This window comes from Herpailurus yagouaroundi, unplaced genomic scaffold (assembly GCF_014898765.1).
Source record: "Herpailurus yagouaroundi ecotype Mexico unplaced genomic scaffold, PumYag 162, whole genome shotgun sequence".
Taxonomy (NCBI): Eukaryota; Metazoa; Chordata; class Mammalia; order Carnivora; family Felidae; genus Herpailurus; species Herpailurus yagouaroundi.
Genome location: NW_024412403.1, coordinates 8,647,451 through 8,660,167, shown reverse-complemented (window position 1 = coordinate 8,660,167; position 12,717 = coordinate 8,647,451). Strand labels below are relative to the sequence as shown.

Genomic DNA, 12,717 nt, shown 5'->3' with positions numbered 1-12,717 from the left:
CGCTCTCGCCGACGCAGAAGACGCGGCCGCCGCGGCTCAAGCACACGCGAGCGCCCCTGGGCTGTACGGCCGCGCCGCAAAAGGTGAAGGAGCAGGGCGAGGCGCGCAGCCGCTGCACCGTGGCGCGCACGAGCGCGGCCGGCCGGCGCCCCCAGCGCGCCCACAGGTACAGGTAGCACAGCGTGATGAGCATGACCGACCGGCCGGCCGGCGGCGGGGCGCGGGCCCGGGACGCTCGCACCACCGGCCCGCCCCTCCCTCAGGGCCCCGCCCCCGCCGCCCGCCCTCCCGCTGGCCGGAAGAGGCCGCCCCGTGGGGGTGAGGCCGCGCGGGCTGGGGGGTGGGAGGAGGGAGGATGCGCTGGGGGAGCGGGGATGAGGATGGAGGGAGGACGCGCTGAGAGGAGGGGTTTAGGACGGAGGGAGGCCGAGCGGAGCAGGGGGTGTACGGTGAGGATGGAGGGAGCAGGGAGGCCGCGCGCGGCTGAGGATGGAGGGAGGCCGCACTGGGGCGGGGGGGTGAGGAGGGGCTGGGTGAGGTTGGAAGCCGCGTGCGGAGGGCGGGCGGCAGTGAGGGAGGCAGGAGGCATGATGGAGGGAGAAAGGCATTAGAGAGAGGGGGGTGACAGGTTGGAGACCGGGGGTTTAGGCCCACTGGCTGCCAGCTTTAAGCCAAAGTCGAACCTCCCTTCTTTGGAGAGCTGGGAGGCAGACTGAAGAAGGGCTGCAGGTACTTTTACATTAATTAATCCGCACCCCACTGGGATTCAACTAACATACAGCCTCTGCCCAGTTGGGAATATAAAGTGAGACTGGTTTTTATTAGATTATTCTAGGCCTTTTTGCAAAAAGGATTTTACAATAAATTACATAAATGCATACAATGCAATTATATATTTTATATATACAAATGTAGATATACATATATACAGATACATGTATGTATACGTATATACACACATAATACACGCATAATATACATATGTATTCTGGTCTCTAAATATTTTAAAATAAGGACTTGAACACAGACCTAAAAAGGCTGTCGGGTGTTCTTGCACATGTGGGTCACCAATTTGTGAGCATCCTAACACCAGGAGAAAAAAGGGAAACTTACCAGTTATGTTTCACGATGTTCTTGTCCCCTAAGAGAAGCATAATTATTCTTGACAGTGACAGAGCTTTCTCCCCTGGAACCGCATTTGTTTAAATGGCAGTTTGCAAAACACAGCGTCCCCAGCACCTCTGAGGCATAGCAAGGATTTTCTCTGTGCTGCTTCCTACTCTGGCCTTCGTTGTAAGTGGATGGCATAATACAGTAGCAACCGGGTACACCACTCCCAAATCTCACTTAATCCAAGGATAGATTTTTTTTTTTTTTAATTTTTTTTTCAACGTTTTTTATTTATTTTTGGGACAGAGAGAGACAGAGCATGAACGGGGGAGGGGCAGAGAGAGAGGGAGACACAGAATCGGAAACAGGCTCCAGGCTCCGAGCCATCAGCCCAGAGCCTGACGCGGGGCTCGAACTCACGGACCACGAGATCGTGACCTGGCTGAAGTCGGACGCTTAACCGACTGCGCCACCCAGGCGCCCCATCAAGGATAGATTTTTAAACTGCACTGACCATTTATTCATCTGCTTTAAAATAGCAGTATAGATAACCCACTTTTAGAGCTTCAAACTTACAGTCAGAGAACATAGGAACTTCTCATTGCATACAGCAACACTAGATTTTAAGAGAGAGAGAGAATCCAAAAAGAAATAACTGGGCTCAAAAACTAGATAAGCATCACGGTGGGCCAGAACTGGAAGACAAGTAAGCGATGAGCAAGGGTGAAGCCATATCTTCCACTTCCTTGCAGGACAGTGGCAGTTGGGAAGGGAGTTCCTGCATAGACACAAGGCCTGAAATTGTGTCACTGGAGAAAGACATGAATGAATGCCCTCTGAGGAAGGCCTTAGCCCCTCCAGGATAACACGGGGCTAACAAGTTAGGAGTAAGAAAATGAAAAGGCTTAAAGTGATAACCCTAATGTTTCACTGGACAAACGCTGCAGATAGCCTTCTTGGAGTTTGCTGAATTAAGGCTCTAAGGACCAGTCTCTCCACTCCTGGTATGGAGAGGTCATGGCTTCTGTCTGTAAGTCCTAAGCATCTCTAGTTTTTCCATGTTCCTTAAGAGCTTTGTAACCCCCCCTTTCCAGATACCGTAACTCCATCGAGCCAGAATAGGAACTCTCCAGGTTTGCCCTCAGATGCTTCAAGATTTCGTGGTCTCAGAAGACATCATGGGGAAATGTGAGCGTCAATTCTGTATACAGCTCTGGGTTATAAAGAATGGGGACCACGAACATGGTCTGAGTGAACATTAACTGGGAAGTGGATGAGGTTCCTTCTTGACCATTGGACTGAGGAGCACTGTCACCATTCACGCCCAGGAAGGCAGACAGAGGAGTAAACAGGCACAGGGCGAGCTCAAGGATGGAGCCTGGCTTCATCATCCCCAGAGAGTAAAGGAAAAAGGGAAGGATGCAAAACTAAGACATCAGGGGGTCTTACTGTGTGTGTACCTGATTCACAACTTACAGTCTCTCGCCACTCTAAACTGTGGTCCCTGGACCAGCAGCCGTAGCATCACCTGGGAGCTCACTAGAAATACAGAACCCCAGGGTCCACCCCGGACCTACTGAATCAGCATCTGCACTTTCACCAAATCCCCAGGTGATTCACAAACACGTTAAAAATTGGAGCACTGTTGAAGTCCACTTCTATCACTCCCTGGGTCTGGGTCGCTCTGGACCGTTAACTAGACTCTTCCAAATGGTTGTGGAGAACAGACTAGGAATAGAACCACAGACTAGAAGTTTAAAAGCAAGACACTGTCATTTAGGAGAACATCACTGCAGGAAGGAATTGAAGTGCTCACCAGCCAGCAACTGAACACCAGCTCAGTAACTCCTCACCATGACTGGCTTTCTATGGGAAAAGCCGACCCAGTCTCTAGTCTGCACTTAGGAGGCAGGCCCTGGAAATGATGGTTTAGGGACAAAGCAGAGTGTTAACCAAAAGAGTGTCACTCCCCCAGAGGACCTGTCCTCCCCCATTAAATAGATTAACTGTTCCTCCCCAGGGGAAGCCTGTCCTACTGACATTAGCTCTGTCTGCCTTGGGAAAGCATTCTGAACTCAGTCAGATGGCCAGAGCTGAGAAGGATAGTTTGTGAAGGGAGCTTAGTCTAATGGGAAGCGTTTAGCAGATGCTGAATTTTAAATAGCTGTAACTGTAAACAGTTCACGTTTAGCAACTGAAGTACATAGTCTCTGCTTTACCTGTAAGAGAATCTGTTCCCTCCACGTCGGTGTTGGGAGTGCTAAAACAAATGATATTCACAGAGCCCAGGGTCTCAAGAATGACCATCCGTTTGAAAAAAATGTCCTCCAGAAAAATTGTTTAAATACAAAGTTGGTTGAAATCATGAGGTTTTTGTTAGTAAAAGCTGTAACATTCTTTAACTATTTGAATGTCTGTGGTATGTTTATTAAGCCAGAAAGTGTCAGGGTGACTATTGGCATATGCAGTTAACTGTTAAGTAAATTAAACAGTTTGAAGCCAATAATCCTTTTTATTATTGGTTTAAAACCAAAAAGAAAACTACAATTTGGACTGATAAAAACAAGCTACCAGGAAACGTTTAAATTAGAACTGGGCGGTGATCAGGGCCTCAAAGGGGAAAAAAAGTTGTCATTTTAAATCTTACTGACTAACAAATGCCAGGCCCCAAAAAGGTACAGATCAAACCAACCAACACACCACCCTTGGTCAAAGACCCCACCTTTGGTCAAGGATCGATTCTGGAATCCCAATTTTTAAAAACATTTATTCCAAATAGGAAACCTTTGCATTAAATGCCTTGTACAGTTCCATAAACTGTTCCTTATAATTATATAAGAAAGCTGAGAACTTACTATTTTAATTGCATTTTATTTTTATAAACTTTGGTTATTTTTCTAATGTTGCTTTTGGAAGTTTTATATTTATTAAAAGGACTCTAAGTTCTACACAGTTATCTGTAATTAAAAATACAGATGATAAGGGCGCCTGGCTGGCTTAGTCTAAAGAGCATGTGATTCTTGATCTTGGGGTCGTGAGTTCAAGCCCCAGGTCAGCTGTAGAGATTACTTAAAAAATAATAATAATAATAATAATAAACGCAAAATGTGAATTTTGACCCAAGAATTAAAGGATGCTTTCACGTAAAACCTTAAGAGCTTATATTCATTATGTAATTTCTTCATTATATGGAATGCCGAAATAATAGCTATGTCCCTGCAGTAAAAATAAACATGTTGACTGGGAGTAGGTCAAGATAATGCTAACTAGGGAAATCTTTGAATTTATTCATTCTAAATCTTGGCATAACAGTATGTAACACATTAAATTGGTAAGAGAGTGTTAACATATATTTTAAAAGATGTAAGTTTTAAGATAGGATTCAGCATAGTTAAAATTTATTTATCAGCTATGTAAAATGTATTGATTCTAATATCAGTTGTTCGATAATAGGCAGAACCAGTTTGGCTAAAGATCGCACACACATGTATCTTACAACTGCGGTTTAAGTGACAGTATAGGGACATGGTAATGAGGAAATGAAACTTCTAGAGAACGTTGTAGACTGAGCTGATTTCCAGGTAGAATGGCCAGGTGGACCCTCCTCCAGTAAGTCAATATCTGGAGGATGCTGGGGACCAGTTGCCAAATTGTACCACCTTGTACGAACTTGAAACTGTCAGCTATTAGAAGACCAGCACCCGTAAGTTGAAAGCAGAATGAAAACAGTGGCAGAAAATTCTCCATCAGATAAATATACAATGAGCCACACCAAACAAGAGTTTATGAATTACTAAACATCCTTCCTGGGATCCTAAGAATCAACGGAACTGTAGGAAAATCTTGAGATCTGTTCAGTATATGATTCAATATGAGCTTTAATGCTCACATTAGTATACTGTTTTAGAACATGCACATTGTTAAATCAAGCAAAAGACAACTTGATTAATCAACATAAAGAGGAAAGGAGATAAAATTAGAGGATCAAAAGAATTTTGACTTAGAACACCTCAAACTATCGAAAATAGAAACTCATGTCTTTAAGAGAAAAAGAATACCTCTTCCAGCTTTGCTCACGAAGATGGCCTCAAAGCAACTTTACCCTGAAATGCACCCTAGTGCTCCGCTCCCAGTGTGCGTGCTATTTTCTCCATTAAAAGGAACCAGAGATCCTCACAGAAATTCCTGGTGCAGGTGTTAAGGCAGTGCCTACTCCCAAGACACCTGTGCCAGAAAGAAGGTAAGCTTCAAAGAAAAATAGAATTGTGTCAAAAGGATACAGGAGCCCCCCCCCCCAGCCAAATCAGGACAATTTGAGTATCAAATTGAAATGCATTAAATTTATGAAGAGCCATGAGTTCATGATGATCCACAATAAAAGTATTGTGAGTCTTGTTATTTGACTACAGTTGTACCGACTCATTTATCCTATCGAAGGAAAGTTAGTAAATGCTAAGTTCTTCCTTTAGAAGGCTATTTCTGAGCCAACAGAGAATCATCAGTACAAAGACCCCATAAGCTGTGAAGCCAGCACTGAGAGGGCCAGAATTCAGTTGGCTCTCATTTTAAGGCTCCTGAAGAGTGGGGTGGTCCTAAAAATATAGCAGATGTCCTTAGGTCCAAAGATCTTAAAATTTCGATGAATCTTGAGAATTGATCACCCAGTGTGGGAGCTACAGGCTTCTCTGGTTCAGAAATAAGTAATGCTTTGACTTGAATCCAGAGAAGGGCTAAGTGATTGCACTCTTAGAGATTACAGAATCATTGATAGGATCGTGATAGGTAGGATTCAGTGTCTCATTAAAGACTCTGGAAAAAAAGACAGCAAAACTCTCTGATGATAAATGATCTCAGTTAACCAGGGCAGTAACTGTTTTCTTAAAAAAACATCCATCTTCTAGGGCACCTGGCTGGCTCATTCAGAGGAACATGCAACTCTTGATCTCAGGGTTGTGAATTTGAGCCCCACGTTGGGTATAGAGATTACTTAAAAATAAAATCTAATAAATAAATAAATCCACCCCCAATCCAATAAGGTTTTGAGTTAAATATAGACAGGCTTAGAAGAAACAAAACCATAGATGTATATTTCTGGATTAGTAAGGAATCTATGTGTATTTAGTATGTATATGCCTGAAATGTGTTAGACAATGAGGCTTTTTTAGGCCCAGCTTTTAACTTGAAATCTTACTAAGATTTTTAAAGAATATTGAAACATCTAAGACAACATCAGGTTTGCCGTACTGATAAGCTTAATTTATATAAACTGTTTAATCAAGCAATTGAAGTACATAATAAGGGGGCGCCTGGGTGGCGCAGTCAGTTAAGCGTCCGACTTCAGCCAGGTCAAGATCTCGCGGTCCGTGAGTTCGAGCCCCTGCGTCAGGCTCTGGGCTGATGGCTCAGAGCCTGGAGCCTGTTTCCGATTCTGTGTCTCCCTCTCTCTCTGCCCCTCCCCCGTTCATGCTCTGTCTCTCTCTGTCCCCCCAAAAATAAATAAACGTTGAAGTACATAATAAGGAAATTTAATTTAGGAAGGACTTGAGGTCTGGACAGGGATGCTGAGTACCCACTGCAGGAGGACCGTCCCCACCTGTCACCATGTCTGTGTCTCTTCTGTCTCTTCTCATGAAGAAGAGCGGTTACAATCTCTAGAAAAGCATATCTATAAATATACAGATGTAATTGTATGTGTGGTATGTCTATAAGCAGGAGGAAGAAATGTACTACAGTACTACATGTCAGCAGTTGGAGAAAGGAAAATGCTCCACAAAATGATACGTGTGGCACCTCCACACTATCTCTAGTCTCCAGAGAGTTCCAGATCTCCATCCCACCCCTCCTTCAGGCTAAGTTCCCTACCTCCTGTCTTCGGAACGAACAGAATAATCTCCTCTCCAGAACTAACATAATAACCTAAGGATTCCTTCTGGGCCTTCCGCTTCCCACTGCTCCGTAATCCAGCCCATCTCTGCATTGTGACTTTCTAAAGTCAGCTCCGACCACATCACTCCCCTACTCAGACCCTTCAGGGTCTGCCCTTACCCACCAGGAAGTTCGGGGGGGCCTCACGTGGCATTCGAGAGCTTTGCACTGTACCCAGCTAGCCTGGTCTCGAAGCGCCATCCACCCGTTCCTTTATTCACTCCACATCAGTGCACCATGCACTAGGCTAATCACTACGTATAGTCTTCCATTTAACCCTGTCAGCTCCACAGGGTGGCTGTTGCCCCCATCTTGCGGAGGAGCAGTTGAGTGACTCACTCAAGGTGCCACGACTGCATGGGGGAGCTGGAGGCTGAATTTCTGTCTTTCTGACCCCAAAGTCCTTCACCAGATAAACTAGACACGTGAGAGCAAAGAATGCTGTACGCACAACAATAATACATAGAAATCAGACTGGAGAGGGAACAGGGACAGAAGGTTCAGGCTGCCGAGCTGCCAGCCCTGAGGGCAGCCTTTTGTATCCAGATCAGACAGGCTGGGATGGTCTAGAACTTGGGCACACCCAAAAAGCTGTAAGTGAGATTGCACCAAGATCCTCCAGGCAAAGAGCTGGCTCCTAAAACAAAGCCTGCTCCAAAAGCCAAAAGAGGCTTGGGATACAGTTTCTGTACAACAGCTGAATGTCACTGATTGAATAACATCTTAATCTCAAGTATAGGAACATTAAGTGGTTAAGACCGTCTAAATGCTATGTGGTATCCTGGATTGGATCCTGGAATTAAATGAACTTCAGTAGAAAAACTAGTGAAATCTGAAGTCTGGTAGTTCCATTAATGTACTAGTTTTGATAAATCCATGGTTGTGTAAGATGTTAACACTGGAAGAAGCTGAGCAAAGAACTCTGTACTATTTTCACAACTTCTGTAAGTCTAAAAAATTATCTCAAAAAGTTAAAAAATTGGGGGATGACCTTCTACTGAATTTCATTGGCACTTTTCCCCCTGTCCCTAACTAGCCATGTGTTCTTCACATCATTTTCTCTCTGGACCCCGAGTTCTCAACTATTTAAAAAGAATGGAGTGACACACACCAGATCATCTTCAAGCTCTAAAATTCTGGGATCTGGGGCGCCTGGGTGGCTCAGTCGGTTAAGGATCCGACTTTGGCTCAGGTCATGATCTCACGGTCCGTGAGTCCGAGCCCCGCATCGGGCTCTGTGCTGACCACTCAGAGCCTGGAGCCTGTTTCAGATTTCTGTGTCTCCCTCTCTCTCTGACCCTCCCCTGTTCATGCTCTGTCTCTGTCTCAAAAATAAATAAACGTTAAAAAAAATTCTTTTTAATAAACAAATAAAATTCTGGGGTCCTACTACATTTACGTGATTGACATTACAAGGACGTGATTTGCAGTGACATCTTAGTCATATTCATAATCCTGGTATTTAGCACTGTGCTAGGATGTACTGGGTGCTCAATAAAAGTTGTTGAAACTAAACTGACTCCTATCTCAATTTGTAAGAGGAGGTGTAACTATTACCTCTTTTGCCTATTTGGCCACTAGAGAGCGAAGTGCTCACAAAATTCTCTCCCCTGAAAGCAAAGTTATCTTCATCCAACAGACAGGAGTGGTCCTTTTCATCCCAAGTACATAAAAATCCATTCCTGGTTGGGGGAAGGGAGTCACCATCTGTGAACAGTTTCCTGCCCATCAGACAGGACCTCCAGTTGGGGCGATTAGTACCATAAACTTCCAGAAGATTAGACAAACACACATGGTACTCAGCAGCTTCAAAAGTCTAAACCCCCTCAATAGATCAGAGACTGAACTGCAAACAGGGGAGCCCCACTCACCTCGAGTACATTGTTGCTGTCTTCCTATTTCCTGAACAAAAGGTCTCACTTTTAAAAGGCTGGTTGGTAAAAGGTCAAATGAATGACTGTGGCAGTTGACTAAAACCTTTACAACCAAAATGAAAAGAGCATCAGCACTGTATCCCCTGAGCCTGTGTGAGGTGCAGTTTGTATAGTGAAGCAGTTTGTATAGTGAAGGCCCTCATCTGGACTCGGGCATCCTGGGTTCAAATTTGCCCCAGACCCCCAATTCCCCACCTGGGCAAGGACACGTACAGTGATCATATGACCGTGAGCCAGTGCCTCTGTACCCATAGCTCTACTGTGAGAGTAACTACCCACGTGGTGCTGGCTGAGGACTAAGAAGGAGGTGGGCACGCAGGGCTGAGTAGTGCCTGATGTGATCCAGGGACAGCCCACCTGGACAAGTCAACAGGAGGGGAATAGATGGGCAAGGTGCTTTCATTTCATCCTTTTAGGGGTGGATGTTATTATGTCCATCTAACACAGGAAATTCGGGCTGTGGTCTACCCAAAGCAGGGTTCTTTCAAGAGGATCAGCTTGCCTTCTGAGGCATGGAAAAGTGTGTTTGCTCCCAAACGTTCCTGAGGTGATCAGTCACTATGCCTCACGCCTCTACCATTTGAACCCCTCCTGTAGGTTAAGTCATTTAATGTCCCAACAGAATGAGATTTAAATAGAAGTCGGTGTCAAGTTCTGGATTCCTGCTTGTATTAGTATCTATCACATTAATTTAGAAAATTCAGAGTAGACATCCATCTCTGCTCACGCCCACCCAGTGTCTAGGAAAGAGGACAGAACCATTGGGATACAATTTGTTGGGTAAAACCCAGGACAGAGCCTGTCTGAGCCCTGAGAAAAGGGCAAGAAAGACCAAAGGGACATCGAGGGACAACTGGGAGAGTGACAGGACTGAGGGTCAAAAGTTTCAAGAGCCCTTGGGCAGAGCACCCTGAGAATGTCACCCAGCAAAGCACAGAGGAAGATAATTTACCAAAGAGCAAACTCAGCCGGAAATTACAGACGCTTCAGTAACACCAGCACAGATGAGTTCTCCCCTTGTGGCTGCAAGCACCACATCATAACTGAATTTTCTCCCTCAGCCAACCTGGACGTTTTTTTCCTAGGAACTAAGACATGTGCTGAGGGAAAGCCAATCACTGCTTAAACAGGAAAAAAAAAAAAAAAGTCCTTTTATAAACTTTTGCTACTGGAAATTTCATGGGTCAGAAAGCAAAGTTTGGTGGAAAGAATCGGTGGGAAAATAGGAGCGTTTTACATGCAGCCCCCCACTTTCCCAGGCCATCATGGCTTTGGTTTCTTATTTTCACTGAATTTGTGTTTCCATAGAGGCACAAGCATCATGACTCCAGGAAGGGACCCAGAAAAGCAGCCATGGCCCTTTCTGGTGTCCTTTGCTTTGCGTGTTGACCTGTGATTATTTATTTGTTTGCCTGATTGTTTACAAAAGTTTATTTATTTATTTTGAGATGGAGAGAGAAAGCATGAGCAGGGGAAGGGCAGAGAGAGGAGAGAGCAAGAATCTCAAGCAGGTTCCACACTGCCAGCATGGAGCCCAACAAGGGGCTAGAACTCACAAACCAAACCGTGAGATCATGACCTGAGCCGAAGTCCAACATTTAACCAACTAAGCCACCGAGGCACCCCAACCTGTGATTTTTTAAATGTATTTATGCCACACTTGTGGTGAGCATAACATACAGAGTTGTCGAATTGCTATGTTGTACACCTAAATCATTGTCAACTACAGTTCAGATAAAAAATTATAATATAGCAGCGCTATCAACAATAGCCAAATTATGGAAAGAGCCCAAATGTCCATCAACTGATGGATAAAGAAGTTGTGGTGTATACACACACACACACCATGGAATACTACTCAGCGATGAAAAAGAATGAAATCTTGACATCTGTAACAATGTGGATGGAATTGGAGGGTATTATACCAAGCAAAATAAGTGAGTCAGAGAAAGATATATAATTTCACTCATAGGTGGAATTTGAGAAACTTAACAGATGATCATAGAAGAGGGAAGGAAAAATAAGATAAAAACAGAGGGAGGCAAACCATAAGAGACTCGTAAATACAGAGAACAAACTGGGGGTTGAGAGAGGTGGGAGGAGGGAGTGGGGAAAATGGGGGATGGGCACTGAAGAGGGCACTTGTTAGGATGAGCACTGGGAATTGTATGTAAGTGATGAATAAAAATTTTTAAAAAGAAACTATAATATAGCTAAACAAAAAAATAAAATGAGTTTCTGCAAATCCCACTTCTTAGCCTCAAAAGCATTGCAGGCAGTTTACAATAAAATAATATAAATCTGGTGGAATAAAGGAGAAATTCAGACTGTGGAAAAGGAAGAAGTAACTCAGTAACCACAGAGTTATATGTACAGTGTTTAAAAATGCTCGTAAAGCCCTAAATAGAGACAAGGGCCCGTTCCTAGGGAAGCCAAGAGCAGATGACGCAGCTGAATTGGAGCTGCTGTGTACAGCCCGCTTTGAACTAGATTTCAACCCCGAAAAGATGATTGCATCCAGCCCCCAGTCAGGCATCTTGAATAAGAAAAGAAAAAGCAAAACCAGAAGAGCAGGAGGCGATCAAACGCTTCCTTTCTATAAATAACTCCCCCTAGGGGAATAAACAGGCTCAGAGGCAGGAAACCCGAGCTGGAGAACCCACCGAGGAGCGCCCGCACCTAGTGCCTGGTGGAGCCGGACCGGCACTTGACCTGGCAAGACGGAGCCCCGCAATCCGCGCAAGCACGTACCTGTTACCAGGGCCCGGGGCCCGCGCGGCAGGGCCGCACCTGCACCTGCCCGGTGAAATGCACCCGAATGGGGCGCGGGGGCGTCGCCGCCAAGAGCAAAGCAGGTGGCAGCAGGGGCGTCGGAAACAGACAGTGGGAAAGGCCAGGTAGGGATACCCCTCGGTGGGGCCCCACTGCCGCCGCACAACCCCAAACTCTGACCGCTCAGGCACCGCTGGCCACGCTAACGGGGACTTCTGGCTCCACCAAGAGCACCTTCTCGCGTCGCTCGTCCACTTGGCCGCCCAGAACACTGCCTGGCCTGCCCCAACTTTCTCCTGCCTGTCCTTAGGTCTTGCCTTAAATGTCAAAGTGTCACCTCCTCAGGGAGGTCTCGCTGGACCGACCCCTAGGCTAGGTGAGCCTCCCCTCCCCACCTTCCACACACTCCAGCAACAACTCACCCACCTTGTAATCGCTTGAACCGTGCGTCTGCCTTCTCTTTGAGGCTGGAAACTCTCCAAAGGCAAGGGCGGGATCTGTCTTTATTCCTGGTACATAGTGAAATGAAGGTGGCTAAAGGTTTTGCTAAATAAGAGGGAAAAGTAGCCAAATTGAGCCCCTCTTGATGGGATGTTTGGTGAAGGAGATGCAGAGTATGGGTTTAAAATTGCTTATTCAGTGCATTGCTTTGCCGGTGTCACTTCTTCCTTCATCACAAGAGGGACTGAGATCTGGATTTACTCTTCCTTTCCTAGGGGCCCCTGGTAGATTTCCATGGCTACCCCAAGCGTGGATTCTGCCAGCAAGAACTTGAGCCTTCCCCATCTGTGTTTTGGGGAATAGGGAATTCATTATCCTGTGATAGGACCTTCAATGACACATGATGTCTATCAGGAATTCTCGCCGGCCCCCTCCCCCCCCCCCCCCCAAAGAAAAGAAAGGAGATAAATGCAAAGACTAAGCATCTGGGAAAAGGAATCCAGTCTGACCTCCAGGTAAGTGGATGGGGATGGCT

General features: G+C 45.5%; 1 protein-coding gene across 5 annotated transcripts in view; it reads right to left on the bottom strand.

Moving 5' to 3' along the window:
• Positions 1 to 12,253, bottom strand: part of HLCS (holocarboxylase synthetase) — a 230,972-nt gene extending 218,719 nt beyond the window's left edge. The window contains exons 1-2 of one of the 5 annotated variants that reach the window (XM_040483952.1): positions 12,168 to 12,253; positions 5,169 to 5,355 (exon numbers count right to left, since the gene is read on the bottom strand). Coding sequence is in view for 2 of the 5 variants with exons in the window: in XM_040483953.1 (XP_040339887.1) it covers positions 1 to 193 (193 nt within the window). In the remaining 3 variants the exon portion in view is untranslated. Of the gene's footprint in view, positions 230 to 5,168; positions 5,742 to 11,720; positions 12,018 to 12,167 lie in introns of those variants that run through there. The other 4 variants (XM_040483950.1, XM_040483951.1, XM_040483953.1 and 1 more) reach the window with 4 other exon arrangements.
• Between the last annotated feature and the right edge of the window lie 464 nt (positions 12,254 to 12,717).